Raw genomic sequence first — 17,666 nt, 5'->3', positions numbered from 1 at the left:
TGCGATAGTTTGAGCATTCTTTGGCGTTGCCCTTCTTTGGAATTGGAACATAAACTGACCTTTTCCAATCCTGTGGCCACTGTTGCGTTTTCCAAACTTGCTGGCATATTGAGTGCAGCACTTTAACACCATCATCTTTTAGTATTTTAAATAACTCAGCTGGAATACTGTCATCTCCACTAGCTTTGTTGTTAGCAATGCTTCCTAAGGCCCACTTGACTTCACTCTCTAGGATGTCTGGCTCAAAGTCAGTGATCACACCAGCGTGGACATCAGGGACATTAAGATCTTTCTTGTATAGTTCTTCTGTGTATTCTTGCCACCGTTTCTTAATCTCTTCTGCTTCTGTTAGGTCCCTGCCTTTTTTGTCCTTTATCATGCCCATCTTTGCACTAAACGTTCCTTTGATATCTCCAATTTTCTTGTAGAGATCTCTAGTCTTCCCCATTCTATTGTTTTCCTCAATTTCTTTGCATTGTTCATTTAAGAAGGCCTTCTTATCTCTCCTTGCTATTCTCTGGAAATCTGCATTCAGTTGCTTATATCTTTCCCTTTCACCCTTGCTTTTCGCATTCCTTCTTTCCACAGCTATTTGTAAAGCCTCATCAGACAGCCATTTTGCTTTCTTGCATTTCTTTTTCTTTGGGATGGTTTTAGTGGCTGCCTCCTGTACAATGTTACGGACCTCCATCCATAGTTCTTCAGGCACTCTGTCTACCAAATCTAATCCTCTAAATCTATTCATCACCTTCACTGTGTACTCACAAGGAATATGATCTAAGTCATACCTGAGTGGTCTAGTGGTTTTCCCTACATTCTTCAATTTAAGCCTAAATTTTGCAGTAAGAAGCTCATGATCTGAGCCACAGTCAGCTCCTGGTCTTGTTTTTGCTGTCTGTATAGAGCTTCTCCATCTTTGGCTGCAAAGTATATAATCAATCTGGTTTCGGTATTGACCATCTGGTGATGTCCATGTGTAGAGTCGTCTCTTGTGTTGTTGGAAAAGAGTGTTTGCTATGACTAGCTTGTTCTCTTGACAGAATTCTATTAGCCTTTGCCCTGCTTCATTTTGTACTCCAAGGCCAAACTTGCCTGTTATTCCGATTACTCCTTGACTTCCTACTTTAGCATTCCAATCCCCTATGATGAAAAGGACATCTTTTTTTGGTGCTAGTTCTAGAAGGTGTTGTAGGTCTTCATAGAAGCGGTCAACTTCAGCTTCTTCAGCATCAGTGGTTGGGGCATAGACTTGGATGACTGTGATATTGAATGGTTTGCCTTGGATACGCACTGAGATCATTCTGTCGTTTTTGAGGTTGTACCCCATTACTGCCTTTCCCACTCTCTTATTGACTATGAGTGCAACTCCATTTCTTCTAAGGGTTTCTTGCCCACAGTAGTAGATATAATGGTCACCCGAATTAAATTCACCCATTCCCGTCCATTTCAGTTCGCTGATTCCCAAGATGTCGATGTTCAATCTTGTCATCTCATGTTTGACCACATCCAGCTTGCCTTGGTTCATAGATCTTACATTCCAGGTACCTATACAATATTGTTCTTTACAGCATCGGACCTTCTTTTCGCTTCCAGATACATCCACAGCTGAACGTCCTTTCGGCTTTGGCCCAGCCGCTTCACTCTTTCTGGAGCTACTTGGAATTGCCCTCCGCTCTTCCCCAGTAGCATATTGGACACCTTCCGACCTGAGGGGCTCATCTTCTGGCGTCATATCTTTTAGCCTTTTAACATTGTCCATGGGGTTTTCTTGGCAAGGATACTGGAGTGGGTTGCCATTTCCTTCTCCAGTGGACCACATTTTGTCAGAACTCTCTGTCATGACCTGTCCGTCTTGGGTGGCCCTGCACGGTATAGCTCATGGCTTCACTGAGTTACGCAAGCCCCTTCGCCACGACAAGGCAGTGATCCATGAAGGGGTCTGATTGCTTGGAGGTGATAATTTCCTGAGAAAGAGAGATGTAAGTTTAAAGAACAAAGGTGATGCTGAAATGGTATATGAATGCCATGGAAGAAGAGAAAGCTGTGGAACAATATTGTGAATGGTCTTGGTATAAACTAGCTTGAGAGGTGTTTTATTTTCTTGCCTCATGTATTTAATTACTTTGGCTTGCTATTTCCTAATTTCTTTTTTCTGCTTTGCATAACATTTTTTACCCCAAAGGGGAATATGTTTGGATACATATGTATATTATCAAATCCTTTCTCAACTGGGATTGTAGCTGGAAACTGTTGTGTGCAAAGCACATGCTCTCAGTGTTTTTCTAAACATGCACAGCTGCCACGTATATTCTGTAAGTGTTGTGGCCTGTACTTACTTTCTCTGTGAAGACAAAAAATGTGACACAAATCGACTTACATTAAGCTGATATCTTGCAAAGAAAGGGGTGCATGACTCTTACAGCTTCAAGGAGGTGCTGTACTATCTTAGTGTCTTGCTGTAAGTCTGATTTTGTGTGTGTGTGTACAATTGAGATAGCATAGAGACCATACTCTCAGGGGTGATTTGTGAAAATAGTTCTCAAAGTAACAGGGAGAAAAATAGAGTGCTCTTTTACCACCATGTCATGTACTTTGTGTTTCTATTTCTTCTCGATACAGAACTGATTCCTCATTAAAAATTAATGTTCTGTCTTTTTTTTCTAATGCATCTTCAGAAATGTATAATGCATAAAAGAAAGCATCCATCCAGTTAGACCCACTGTGGTTGCTGATAGTGGTTGCATAGGAGATCAATTTTCTGCAGCAGCTGATCCTATGCAGTTACTCCCGTCCTCCTGGTAGTTTGTCATTTCTGAAGACAAGATTTGTGTGTGCTCCTCAGTTTATAGGGTGAAGGCTGATATGTTCCTGGAAATGGAACTGGCATGGCATAGCTTTAATATTTAAAATGTAATATCTGAACAGTATAATTTACCCTCAAGCATTTCTGCAAAATCAAATGGAGAACAAAAACTTCCTTCCTCCAATTTAAATATTTTCAGTCTTTAAATAAAATGAAATGCATAAAAACACATATTGGCTTTTATTTAATACTAAACAGAATTGCTTTGCTTAAAATAAAAAACCCATGGACATCTAATATTGTTCTCTGACTGACTTGATGGCTAATTTTCCACATAGAGCATATTCTGAATTGAGCTAAGGATTGAAGGGTTACTTTCATAGTTTCCTTTGCCGTCCTATAGTAGTAAGCATGAAAGCTCCAGAGTCCTCCTTAAGATTCTCCTTTTTGACTTTACCTATAATCTTCCATGTGTGAACCAGGGTCAGGCAAATACAAATGAAGAGAATAACTGTTGAAGGTTGAGTTAGATGTGACATCAAGATGGTTCAGAACCAAATTCTCTTAACACCTTGAACTGCTGTTTATTGAACCCATAACTCTGGGATGGGCAACCTTTTGAAGACTAGGGACAGCACTTTTAATACTTTGAGGGAATCTGAGGATCTTGGCAGCATTTTGCAGCAAGGAAAAATTGGCCATCAACTATTGGAATAACAAAGGCTCTGCTAAGAGGCATGCTAACTGCTCTCACAATTGACATATAAATGGTATCCATACTAATGTTATCCAGTCAAGGACTTTAAAAATATAGGTATTTTATTCTAATCACCTTACAGCTAGGAAGGAACAAAGAAGAGATATAATTGTTGAGCTCAAAATACCTTTAATGCATAAGTTGGTGATAATTTTGTTCTGGCTGCGGTAAAATTATTCAGGATTCTGAGGTGAGTTTTACGTCCTATGAAATACAGTCCGGCACTTACATCAACAATAATACAAGAGCCTTTAGGTAATTGAATCCAAATCTTAAGAATTATGCTTCACATTCCCCAGAATGCATCTAATTCATTTCCCCTTTTGGAGTCTGCCCTTCCTTTCATAGAGGATCATATGAGGTCTTGCTAATTAAAGGGCTGGCCAAAATTAATCTTTTTGGAAGGAAATGTTGGCCCCCGTAATCCTAGATGATAAAAGTGTTTCATCTCGGAAGAAAGGTATAACCATGGCCTTATGTTATTGTGGTGTCTCACCACAGTTTTTAATGATCCTGGGATTTAGAAGAGCCACTGTAGAGATAAAGCGATGAATCCTTGACCAGAGAAATAAAAGTAAGCTTATTATTCTAATGGTGGCTGTAACTGTTGTACAGTTCTAACATCTAGCTGCTTTAGTAATATCCTCTCTGTCTCACATAGGAGAGCATTTTCATTGGTTAGACTTAGTGTTCTGCCATCCCTGGTTCTAGAGCAGTGTTGTCCAAGCTTGGCCACTTTAAGATGAGTGGACTTCAACTCCCAGAATTCCCTAGCCAGCATGGCTGGCTGGGGAATTCTGGGAGTTGAAGTCCACTCATCTTAAAGTGGCCAAGTTTGAACAACACTGTTCTAGAGAGAAAGTTTAATAACATCCAGTCTGAAGGTTGCCTGTGCCCCCAGCGAGGCAGTTGAAACAGTGCTGCATATGTTGCCATGCTGTCCTCTGCACTGAGCCTGGCATTCTGAATTAGTAAGTCCCTTACTGGCTAATTGTTTAGATCATCCAGAAGAGATGAATACTTTCTTTTTGCTATGGATTGATTTCCAGACATATCAAAAACAGTTGCCCAGTTTTGAGTACTTGTGAATGCTTTAAGAGGGCTCTATTGGAACACTGGAAATATTTATTTGTTGATTTATTCCTGTCTAGGCCTAGTTTATTCTTCATTTTATTAATTGTCTGATTCTTAGTGTATTAACTCTTAATTTGCTTTTATGGTTCTATTGGATTTTGTCTTTCATTATAAATAAACGAATAGGAATAAATCTTACGTCTTGTAATTTCCCCCCCAAGGATCTTTGTTGCAGATGACACTGGAGGTCAGAAGGTTAAAGACAGTAACTGTATCATTTAAAAAAAAAAAATGGAAACCTAGTGGTTGAAGGTTTTATCAGAATTGGGGTCTGATTGAGTTCCCAGACTTCTATTTTCCTGTCCCTTCTCATAAATGGTTATAGATGCTTGTACCTTGATGGGCTGTTGAACTCTACAGTATATTGGTTAATTCTCTTTTATTCACTATGCCCTTTCTTTTCCAGGGTAATTCAAACGGCATTGCTTCTGTGGATGTTTCAGCTGGTTTTGTTGGACTAAATGACTATGTAGAAATCCCTGCCATTATCCTTACGGCATTTGCAACATACTCGGGGCCTTTGCTGTGGGCCATTCATTTGCTGTGTTATTTGAGTTCTGAAGTGGACAGGTAAACCTTTTATGCCAATCATTTTATTTATTTGTTATTTATATGGCTGCCTCTCTTAGGCAAGATAAGCCTAGGCGGCTCACAATAATATTAAATAAAAGCAGAATAAATAAAACTAACCAACCCCGCAGCAACATCATGTATTCCTAGCACAGCACCGCAACATCACATAGATGCTCTTATATTTGCAGGGTTCGCGTCTATCCTAGCCCAAAGCCTGGGTGAAAAGACAGGTCTTCACCACCTTCCAAAAGGCTAATAGGGTGGGGGCTTATAAATGGCTTATAAATAGTCCTGTATGTTAATAATTTCTGTATGCTGAGAGCTAACAGGCTGCATTGCTATGAGCTAGCCAGGTAAGAGATGCCTTAAAAGGGTTGTTACGTGCCTGGTCTCAACCTTGTTTTGGATGAGATAATAAATCAGTGGTCTGGGGAGAAAAATTGGCAGTAAACAGGAAGACTCTGTCCATTGATTTTTTTAAAGAATCTGTCCAGGAAAGGCTCTTACAAACAAATTATTTGAGGAAATGGGAATTCATGGAGGAGAAAATTGGTTGGCAGGGGAATATTCTTGCCTACTGATTCTCTTCCTTGAAATGTTCACTCAGGCCCCTATCTTAGCATCCCAAGTAGCTAGCTTATGGCAGAGGAGGGGAACTCACTGGACGACAAAAGAGATTTGGGGATATTTAAAACTCTGTATAAAAGTAGCCAGGGATTCCTTCAAGCTCTGGAACCCAGTTAGCTGTTCTATTCCCTTGCCTCCTTTCCTCTCGGAAGGCAGTGGGAGTGGACTTACTGCAGGGGAAGCAGCTATAATTTTTTACATTCAGTTCAGACAGATACAAATATGAAGGACTTAGTGTTGAATCTATGTTTGATAATATCAATTGCTGATGTCAAAGCTTTCTCATCAACATCTTTTGCCTTAAGTACTTTTATTTGGGGAAGAAAAATGGTGTGCATATAAACCAAATAAAAATTGGCTATGGCAAGAGAGAGAAAGAGATTGATTTTATTTTAGTCCGAGACCAGGGATGTCTCTACTAAGATGGAACCAAAGGGGTGTGTGTGTGTGCATGTGTCTATATATATATATAACTTTTAGTGTTTATATCATATCTTTGTTCTTAAAATAGTACAGTATTAGCTCAATTTATTTGAAGAAAATAATATTCTTCAGTATATGGCAGAACTGCAGTGCAATCTTATACCTCCTTTTCTGATTTACTGTATTCAGCAGGATTTTCTGTATTCCCTGAGATTTCCATTTGACTAGAAAGTGAAGTTATTTACATAATTTATATATGCACTTTCAGCATAAATTTATATTTCCCATGTAGCTATCAAACTAGTCAGAAACAATAAAGATTCTAAAGGTACATTTTAAAAAAAAAACCTTAAGAGGCAAATAACAAAGAAAGCAGTTCTGACTCCATAATATAAAGTTTTTCAAAAGTTAGCAGTTCTGAAAAATCTGGGACACTATAAATGTGGTGCTTGATGCCTAAATGATGGTAATGATGCCATCAGGCAAGTCTTTCTGGGAAGACGTTCTATAAAGCAGTGCCACCATAGGAATTTTGCAGGATTCTTGTCCATTGTTGCCACATATTGCACATCATATGATGGTAGCTTCCAGTGTAGGGCCTGGATTGATGGGCAGATTAAGGCTGGAAAAGGTAGTCCAACTAATATGTAGACTCTAAGCCATTGAAAGGCTTTAAATGTTGAAACCCACACTTGGAGTTGAAGCTGATTTTTTGGAAGCCAGTAGTTGCTAGAAGCCAATAGTTTCAATGCAGGCAAGATAGGATACTACTAATTCCTGGTAAAACTCTAGCTAGAGTGCCCTGGTCTAGCAACAGTTTGGTTACTGCTGCCATCGAGTGGCAATAAATTTCTGTTTCATTTTCTGGTCTGAGATGATCATGACCAGACTCTGTCCAATAAACTTTACACTCAGTAACTTGGTATTTACATGTGAGGAGCTGGATGGGAGAGAGAGGTTGAAATTGAACTCAAGCAAGATGGAGTTTCTATGTACATCAGGGTTCTCTTTCAGCCTCAGTGATTACTCTGGATGGGGAGGCATTGCCCCTGCAAGAATGGTCCATGACTTGGAGCTCCATCTGGATTGTGGCTTATGCTAGAGTAACAAGCGGAAGCTGTGGCCAGGGAAGCCTTTGCCCAGCTTCAGCTGGTGTGTCAATTGTGGCCTTTCCTTGGATGAGAGGACCTTGCAACAGTGATTCATGCCTTCATTGCCATCCATTTTGACTACTGCATTGTGCCGCACATGGGGCTGCCTTTAAAAACCATCTGAAGCCTCAGTTGATACAGAATATAGTGGCCCAGGTGCTCACCAGCAGTTATTGTGAGGAGCACAACACCTGTAAGGTATAACATAAGCTCTACATTGGTTGCCTTCTGGATGCAGTGTAAAGTGCTGGTGTTAGCCTATAAAGCTATTTATGGTGTGGTGCTAGGCTATCTACCATGTTTCCCTATGGAAGTTGGCCCAAACTGTTAAAATGTGCCAGGAGAAGCAGCTGATTGTTTCCCACTTTCTGGAGGTCAGATTGAGAAATGTCATCTTGTGGGGCCCAGGTAATGTGCCTTCTTGGAGATAGCTTCTGACTCTGGAATGATATCCCCCCCAGAGATCTATGTTACTTCCATCCTACTGATTTTTTATTTTTTTTTTTTGCAAATGGTTAAAACCTGATTGTTCCCACAGGCTTTGGGTTAGGATGGTGGTGGAGCCCCTTTGGTCTGGAGTATTCTGTTGGTCTTTTCATATTATGGGGTTGGTCTTCCAGTGGTTGTATTCCTTTTCTTTGACATATGTTGTTCTCTTTTTAAATTCTCTTTTAATTGTAAGCTGCCCAGGGTTGTTGTGGAGTCGGATGGCCTCGAAATAGGGTTAAATAAATAATAACTCCTGTACAAAAGCTGGATGATTTTGAATGCTATTGGAAAATCCTACAGAATGTACAGGGTTGTCTTTCCCCTTTTGCTTGGAATGAGTCATCCCTCATGGCAACCAAGGCAATTTATTTTCAGATCCAGACTACAATCCAGATTGAAATGGACCCATACATATCTCAGGACACTTCCACACCACCAGCATTTTAAATCTCCAAACCCTTGGAGTTGTACTCATGCCACTCCATGTTGAGAGTTTAGCCAGCATTCCCTCCATCTCTCTCTAGCTGGCTAATGGAGCATGCAAAAGTCCTCCCCACCTTCGTTGTTGTCTTATCACAAGAAAAAAAGGGCAAAACTGCTCCTCAGATTCACCAGGCAGGAGGATAGGAGAACAGGGCCTTGCCTGTAGGAACAAAGGGGAAGATGAGGCAGGCCAGGATAAGTTCTCATTAATGGGACATTATCCACCATTCCACAATTCTGGACAAAACACTGAAATATAGTCAAATGGAGTAACAGCTGAATTCCAAGTTCAGATTCAGCTGCTGAAGATTTCCCCAGGACCAGTAATGTCATGGGGACGTGGGGATCCTGAATTTGTATGTGCAATTTGTATGTGTGCAATTTATATGTGTGGAAGAGACCTTGGAGAGCCTTGCAACAACCCCTTGTGTTGGTCATTCTGTTCCCTATATTACACAAAGTGAGTGAGTTGCCTATAGGAGAAATACTGTTTTGGAGGCTTTCTGGTTCACAGTTCAGCCTCTCTACTACACTAGCTATATCTAATAATTTTATTCTCTACTTTCAAAAACAAGAGAATAAGATTTCATCTTGAATTACTGCAGATCACAATGGCTCCCTTTTTCCTTAAAATACCTGACCAAAAAGCAGAGCTGGACTTCTTCATTTTATTGCCTGGAATTAAATAATTTTTTAGTTTAGGCCTACAGCAACTTTTTCCTGCTTATATGCTTCCTATTAAATCTCATGACTTGTATACTTAGTGACACACAATTTGGTTTACCAAACGCTTTGGTATTTCATCTTTGCAGACCTATTGGGCACCTACTGTGCATCAGAAAGATTGCCTATGTGCCTGTAATTCTGTTTTGCATTACAAAACCTGCAGCATTCTTCCCCTCCTCCAGGCTTTTGTTAAATTTAATAAGCTGTTCTCTGTGCAGTTTGCAATTCCAGTTTTAGCTGCAAGGTCTGCATAAGTATGTCCTGCCAGGATGCAGAAACTGTGGTGTCACAGTCCCATAGCAGCCACTACCATGGAATCACAAAATATTTATTCATTATGGTGTCAGTGCTTCTCATATAGATGAGCATGAGCAGGACCTCATCAGCTAACTTGGGTTCACCAGTAGGCTAAAATTGACAGGGGAGGAAACTTGAACAAGTATTGAAAAGGTTTCAGTTATCAAATTGCAGCAGATACTCTTATTTTTTTCCCCACCCCACCCCATACCAGGTATTTGGAAGGGAGATGTTTACTCTTATTCTGAGAGCTGAGACAATAAAATGCATACATTTCATATACTGTATGCTTTTTAGAGTCATAGCTATAAAAGTGGTTAGTAAATGTTTTAAATAACCAGAAAATGTATTGAAAATGTATTTCTTATTATCATCTAGCACTAACTTATCCTCTGGATATGAAAGGTGGGGAAGTAGAAAACTGGTCTAATTTGAAAAGTAAAAATAACTGTTAAGGTTAGTTGTCTATAAAACCATGCCCTGTTGCACACACTGGTTACCTCTGCCTAGTTTGTGACACACATCTATATTCAGGTGCCTTTGTGCTAGTTGACACGTATATTAATTCTAAAGCAGCCTGAATGGACCTCCTAGTGTGTTCTGCAGCTGGTAATTGGTGACAGGCTCTGCAAATGTGTATGGAATTGAAGGGCTGAAGTCATTGTTTCTATTAACTGTTCATTTTGAGTATATTGATGGGAGAGCAGGAAGAGTACAAATAGCTTATATGCTCTCCACCCTCAAAGAGCCAGTTGGCAGCAGACCAGCGCCCAGCAGACAGCCAAACAGTGGAAGCTGAATAGTGAAACCTTTGTGCCAGCTCAGATGGTCAAGATCTTGATGATTTAGCTTTCATTAATGAAATAGGGTGAATGTATCTTTGCCAATTATACTGAGGGGTTTTGCTCTCATAACCCTCTTGAGGGTTTTATGATCTTTTTGGACTTTTCCAGTTTGGCCTTGAATCTTAATTAAAAATCTTACCCAGCAATCTTGCATGAGATCTCCCTGGTGATGTGTGTAGAACAACACTATTCACTATACCCTTCAAGTTTAAATTCCAGTGCTGCTTATTTAAAGGGGTTGGGTAAATGAGGAAAATGCACAGTAGCCTTTTTGTTCAAATATCAAAATGGCTTAATAAATCTTAACTTGCCTTGCACCATCCCTAAAGATGGTTTGTTTGGTATAATAAACAGTAGCGGAAGGAGCACCAGAGGAGCATAACCTGAATAGAGTGAAGGCTGAGACAAAAACTGGAGAAGTACAGCGTTGTTGATTCTAATAGCTAGGTAGATTAAAAAAAAAAAAAAAAGGGGTGAATCAAAAGGGGTGTTACCATAAAGTGTCACATTCTAGACATTTACATTTTCTTTACAGTTTTCAAAACCAATTTGGGAACATTCTAAAGTCTATATGTTTGCTTTTTGATATAATTACTTCCCCCAGAGATGGCCAATCAGTCAGTCTTCTCAGAGGTCATGGTGATGCTTTTGCATATTAGCTTGATCAGAGAAAGTCTCTGATCATGTGAAAAACATTGGGAAGAGTTTGCTTCACTCTACTGGAGGGAGGGGTCACCTGTCAAATATACATGGCTGTCTATTGTTTCTACTAGGAAAGGCATCGAGCAATTAAGAAGTAAATCCTTATCTAGTATTGCCATAAGGACAACTGGAAGATCAACCAAACTTATTATTTACTATTAAGATTTCTATGCCATCGCATTCTAAACTGGTCTGAGCAGTGTACAAGAAATAAACAATGTATTTTTAAAAAAGCAACAGAACAAAAACTTGCCAGAGTTGTATGTGTTGACTACACCTCTTCAGTGCTACCAGTTGTTTTCAGAGGCAGTGTAGTGCATGGCTTTGTTAAGCTTGGTCAGGAAAGATCCCCCATCTTTGTTAAGCTTGGCCACAAATCCCCCATCTAATTTTAAAATACTACTCATAGCACATAGCTGACTTTGGCTATCATAGTGACTAAGCATGGTTGGCCTAGGTTACTATTCAGATAGGAGATGGCCTTGGCATTCCAAGATTGTTTGCAAGATTGAGAAATTGGGGGGCAGGGGAAACATTTTGGAAGAAGGTCGTGGCAAACTGCTTTCATAATACTGCCAAGAAACCTTTATGAACGCAGTCACCAGGAATCAAGGTCAATTTAAGCTATCTTTCTTTTATTGGTTGATGTACACTGGCAGTATCGATGAACCACAGCATGTATTGATATCTCTTACTGCCTTGTGATTAGCCAAATTCAAGGACATTAGGCCTGTCAATCTGTATATATAGTGCCTCCAAATTCAGAGACAGGTTGCCTCTGAATGTCAGTTTCTGGGAAATAAGAGCAGGAGAGGGTTGCTGTTGTCATTCCATGCTTTTGATCTTCCTAGAAAAATCCCCTTGACCTCTGTAAGAACACACTACAGGTAGTCCTTGTTTAGCAACTGCCTCATTTAGCGACCATTCACAGTTACGCTGGTGATGAAATTCCTCACTTTTTTTTTTGTAATTTTTATTGAAAGTTTTAACAGCAATAATAATAACTAATTCAAACTAAAATAGGACATAGAAAAGGAAAAGGAAAGAGAAATAAAAGAAAAAGCTAAAAGTGCAATAAGAAAAAAAAGTTAAAAAAAGAGAAACATATAAAGATATAAAGAAGTGGCTTCTGATATTCTTCACATTTGCAGGTCTGTAAAGCAAAGGAAAGCTGAAGTAAGATCAAAAGCACAGTTGCAGTTTCGCTTAGCGACTGCTTCACTTAACAACTGAGTTGCCGGTCCCAATTGTGGTTGATAAATGGGGACTACCTGTACCATATAAGATAGGCCTTGAGGTTCATGCAGCATAAGGTCTCCATAGTTTTAGGGAGAGACAAAATTTGTCTCAGGCACATCCTTATTCGACAGCATTAACTACTGCCCAGCTCTTGAAGGAAAGGGAATCAGCTGGGGTAGAGTTCTTTCCTTATCCTGAGATGTCAGATTTTGCTACTTTACAAACTTCTGTCTTCTGAGACAATGGAAATAATAAAGACCTCCCATTGTCTTGCTGCTTGTTGCTGTACCTTGGCTTTTCAAGGATACAGTGGAACACAGGAAGTTTTCATGTTTTGTTTATTGCAGAGACTCTTTTTGACCAATTATTTTTAAAATGAATATAAAAATCAAATGTGAACTAATTGTGTTTTGTGCTTCCCCCCCCCCCCCAAAAAAAACTACAGGAATCCTGCAGCGATGGGGCATGGCTGCTTCTGCTATGCACTGTTACGTTCCATCCCAGTTGGGGTATACATTATTCTGATCACAGGACTGCGATACCATCTCTTTATCTGGAGTGTCTTTTCACCAAAACTCCTCTACGAGGGAGCACATACCTTCATCACGACAGTTGTGTGTACTTTCTTCACAGCGGTGGATTACCATTGGCGCAAACACTGAAACCACTGGCTGGGCAGAATTTTACTTCATTTCTAGCAAGTGACTGGATTTTTACAATGGAACGAGAATTCTTGCTGCTAGATTCCCAATGAATTTTAAAAATTATTGTTTGTTGGATGATTTTCTTTTTCATTTTTCTTAGCAAACAGATTTCATAACTTGGCTGTGGTGTAACAAAAGCATCCTGAAATGGCATTTGAAGTGTAAGTGGCTGGGAAAGTGAATCGCAGGGTCAACTTCGTTGTGTGAACATTATGCACTCTCCTGCTTCTCCTTCCAGTGTCAGATCTTGTGCCTTCCTGAACTTAGGATCCTTAAACTAGGATTTAAAGCTGGTTGAACTTTGACTATGCTAGAATGTAATTAGGTTTAACTACAGTTAAAAATCCATACTGACCACTTCAGTATGAATAAAAGTGTTGTTGTTCTTAGCGTTAGTCCCACATGATCACAGGGTTCACTTGTTTTTGTATTTTGCCTTGCCTAGTTCCAGTGAAGCTATCAGTGCATGACGCAACAAGAGTTTTGCTTATTAGCCAGCTTGTTGCTGAGTCTGACTCTGATTAGGGTTGGGAGGGAGGGAGTGGCTCGAAATCAACCAGCAAGCTTCCATGCCCAAGCAAGGACTAGAACCTGGGTCTTCCTGCTCCTAGTCCAGCACTTTACCATTACACCATGCTGGCACCCATTTCAGTATGGTTAAAATAGTCAGTGCAAATTGGCAGTAGAATGGGAAAAGATCACAGTCCACTGTTAACTGGAGTAGAGATAGCACCCTGGTGTCATCCAGATGGATATGGCTTCGAATGTTAGAACAGGAATGTCTCTGAAGTTCTCCCTTGTTTTTAGTTCTTCCTGAATGGAAGTCTTCCAAACCAAAATGATTTTAAAGGTGAGATTTATGCCTGCCATCAGACTTGTGTGTTATCACTTTATTTACTAAAATAAATAAATGTTCCTTCTCATTTCCCAATTCTTTCGCTTGTAAGTAAATGTTCATGTCCATACTATTTTTTCCCCAAAAGTTGAGCAGTGATGCCTGCAGAAAAGCTTTTGAAACTATGAAAGAGCATATTCTGATGGCTTTTCCCTTTTAGTTAAGTGGGAGCCAAAAATTCAAAGTCAAACAGCTTCTGAAATTGATTTGCAAGTTTTGGGGACTCTGTCTGAATGAAGTATTCATATATGAAGATTTTTGCAGTGGAGTTGGGGTGGTATTTTAATGCTCCCCCCCATTAACTTTTGCTTCCTAATACCCATATCAAAACCATATCTATAATGTCTCCCCATAATCCAGGATTTAGCTGGAGAAAGATGGTGGAAATGATAAGGTTCAATGTTCCAAAGCCATATCCTTCTTTCAGGCTGAGGGAGATCAAGGCAGTGCAGCATCCAACCCTAAGAGCAGATCCCAGACTTTGGGTGGGGGGAGTGTTACCTCCTCAAAACCAGCTGCATGCTTCCCCCCCCCCTTTTTTTGGTATGTCCTGAATAGAGCAGCCCACAATGTGACAAACTGTTGAGAAATAAATAAACTAGTGATCATGTACGTGTAATATACCCATAGCAGTTATATGAGTGTAGCTTAAAGCATTGCCTGTAGTTTGCTTTGATTATATTTTTCCTCAAATGGTAATCCAAGAATCTGAAAGAGGTCTATCAAGGTAGAACTGCCGCCATATCTAAAAACGTATATGCAATTTCTTATGAGCATTAATGGAGAGTTTTGTAGGCAAAAGCACCTAATTTCATTATTTTTATAGTTGAAACTTGGCATGGAAATGTTATACATTACCTGTGTAATATATATGTTATTACCTTCCTGTCAAAGAATGTCAAGACACCTGCAGCTGGCAAACAGCTTTGTGTGAAATGAGAATTACGAAGTCCAGGTTTTTAAAAAGGAGTTATATTTATATGCAGTTTATGGGAACTTGACCTCTCTAGAGTGAGACTATATTTTGATATTCTTCACATTTACAAATGTATACGTAACTGAATGTGGCTGATTTGGGAAGCTAAGCAGGCTCAGGCCTGGTTAGTATTTGGATGGAGAACCACCTGAGAATTCCAGGGCTCTTGGAACATTGGAAAGCTTAAAAAAGAACATCCTGGAAGAAGACAGTGAAAAGCCACTTCTGTAATTCTGCTAAGGTAACTTCATGGATATAATCACCAGGAGTCAAGCTTGATTCAAGGATGTCTTTAAATGCTAATTTCTTCAGCAAGTCCAGTCTACGTGATACAGGCTGATACGAGCTAGTCTTGAATTCTTTGCTTAATGTTTGAACTGCACAGTTTGCTCAGACCCAATATTGTGATCCTGATTGCAAGAAGTGAGGGAAGAAATCATAGGGACATGCATCCCCCACTTGCAGTTAAAAACAGCCTGGCTCACGCTTGATTTTGTGTGTGAGAGAGAGAAAGAAAGACTAAGTATAAATACCATACTGATTGCACTCCCAAATCATGTCCAGGCACACACTGTTAATTTAAGATTCTTTTATGTTCAAGAGAAGTGTGTAAGACTTAACGGTTAGAGTACACTTTGGAAAGTAAATGCTCTGAGCAGTTGTGATTTATGGGGTCTTTTTATTCCTGTCTCCAAAGATAGAAATAAGGCTACACAAAAGGGCTAACAATGATTTTCTGAAGCATCTGTGTATTTGCAGCTGTATGTTTCATTGTTTAAAACTGCACTGCTCTGAAAGCATTTGATTGTTTACGTTGATTGTTGAAAATGGTTGGAATGGTAAGCAGTGACAAATAAATAATGTGGTTCTGGCAAACCACAGCCATGTTATTCCGCCCCCCCCCCATCCCTTTTGAAAACCATTATATTTCAAAGTTGTTTTTTTTTTTCTCAGAAGGAACTGTCTCTCTCCAGAAGATACTCTATTCAGGTATGATTCCTGATAGGAGGGAGGCAAGCGTAGGACGCGACTCACACAGAGTTACAGTGAGCCTCTGAAGGTGGGTAATTCTGCTTTTGGGAGTGACAGAAGAGCCCAAGTGCAGATGGTGCAGAAATGCAACAAAATGATCCAAGGCCAGAGCAGTGCTAGGTCAGAAAGCTTAGGAGGTTCCACTAATCTGAAGCTTTGGGCTAAGCAACTCCTGCCTTGTCAGCATAATTTTACCAAGTGGCAACCATTGGATAGGTTTCCAGTTAGATCACTTTGAAATGTTTGCCACACCTTGTAGCACTGTGAGTGCTTGGAATGAAGGCAAGCTCCCAGCTACTTACGTTGAATATTAACAATAACGCCATGCGTTTGGGTTTGCACAAATCAATATTCTTTCCATATATATACACACGCACACACATACACGCACACAAAATACAGGCCTGGAATGAGAGAGGTTTTTTGTATCTCCTGGGAAATAAATACACACACACACAGTTTTGCCTAGGTAGATAAAAGCCTTGCTTTTATTTCAATTATACGAAGAGTAACCATAACTATATTTCTCTTTGCCCAGGAGAAAGAGATTTTTTTCCCTCCAGAGGACAAATGCTAAGTACTGTAATAATCATGACTACCACTGAAGCAGCTTCTATTCATTTTAGGTTTTCATTTTTTAATGTTACTTCAGCACAGACATAATGTCCTCCCTCACTAAATGTGGGGGGGGGGGGTTTCTCTCGATTCTGATAAAAACCCCAAAATGCCAAATTAAACTCTGGTTTAATCATCAAACTTAGCCCCTTGCTAGAGGTACAAAAACAGTTTGTCCTGTTGCAAAGCATGGAGGTTGGAAAGGCAGGGAAATCACTTTTACCACAACCTGTATAGTGTAGATGCATTATTTTAAACACTGTGTGCAAACTCACATCAATCCATGGTTTCATATTTTGATTTACAGGAAGTGTTTAACCAGTAAGAGATTTTGATAGAATTGAGCCATAACTGAGAAATGCAAGCAGTAATAAAGTCTGCATAAGCGGTTATTTTTCCATTCAAATTCTGCAGCCTTTCTTAGCCTGGACCTTTCTCAGTTGTGTTGTAACGGAGCCGCTGGTGTTGCTGCTGCTCCACTTTCCACTCCCAAGTCAGCTTGTCACATGCACAGCTTAACTAGCGGTGGTCAAGATTTTTGCAGGCTGGAACTGGTGTGCCAGAGAAAAACTTTGGAGTTGGGAAGTGGGGTGTCTTCTGAAAAGAACAGGGAGAAGAGAACCCTATCCTGTAAGCTTAAAGTCAAGCAGGAGGGGAGAAGGAATATTTTGGGCGATTGAGGAGGTAAGGCAAGATGCTTCTGGGTCTCTGGCTTGCTGCTGCCACCATGGCAAGAGTTGGAGAAAACAGATTGTGTGAACCTCTCCACTTGCTCCTGCCAGTCTTCAACTGATGCAGCTGTGTGTGTGGTTGTCTATGCTGTCTCATCATTGAGGGAAAGCTTTCCTTAGACCCTTGTCTTCCATTTCAGAAGTTAGAAGGAAGGGGATTGCTACAAAGTCTTCCCTAATTTACTTCTCTCTAATTTATATTTTCTTTTGTTGTGCTGTTTTATGGCTTCTTGGATAAAGCTATTCTATTTAAATAAAGCTGCTTATTAATTAACTTGGGTCTTTGTCATGTTTTAAGAATGCATTGTAAGTCCCTTGTGGGCTGAACAGCAGGATATACATTCAAATAATAATACAGCAGTTACAACTGATCGTAGGCACTGTCTCTCTTGAAGCTTCCAGAAGATGATGAGCTAATTGTATAACTCCACCTCTCCTTTCACAAAAATGTATCCTGCTTTTAA

The 17,666-nt window shown here is 39.9% G+C and overlaps 1 protein-coding gene across 1 annotated transcript in view; it reads left to right on the top strand.

Moving 5' to 3' along the window:
- PIGG (phosphatidylinositol glycan anchor biosynthesis class G (EMM blood group)) overlaps window positions 1-17,465 on the top strand; it is a 73,025-nt gene extending 55,560 nt beyond the window's left edge. The window contains exons 12-13 of the mRNA XM_088130100.1: window positions 5,101-5,264; window positions 12,695-17,465. Of these exons, the coding sequence (XP_087986226.1) occupies window positions 5,101-5,264; window positions 12,695-12,911 (381 nt within the window). The 3' untranslated portion in view covers window positions 12,912-17,465. The remainder of the gene's footprint in view (window positions 1-5,100; window positions 5,265-12,694) is intronic.
- The last annotated feature ends 201 nt before the right edge of the window (window positions 17,466-17,666 follow it).

This window comes from Python bivittatus, unplaced genomic scaffold (assembly GCF_059951505.1).
Source record: "Python bivittatus isolate LINGU-HERP-01145 unplaced genomic scaffold, Pbiv_v1 ctg000850_np1212, whole genome shotgun sequence".
NCBI lineage: Eukaryota > Metazoa > Chordata > Lepidosauria > Squamata > Pythonidae > Python > Python bivittatus.
This window is presented reverse-complemented; position numbering and strand designations above follow the sequence as displayed.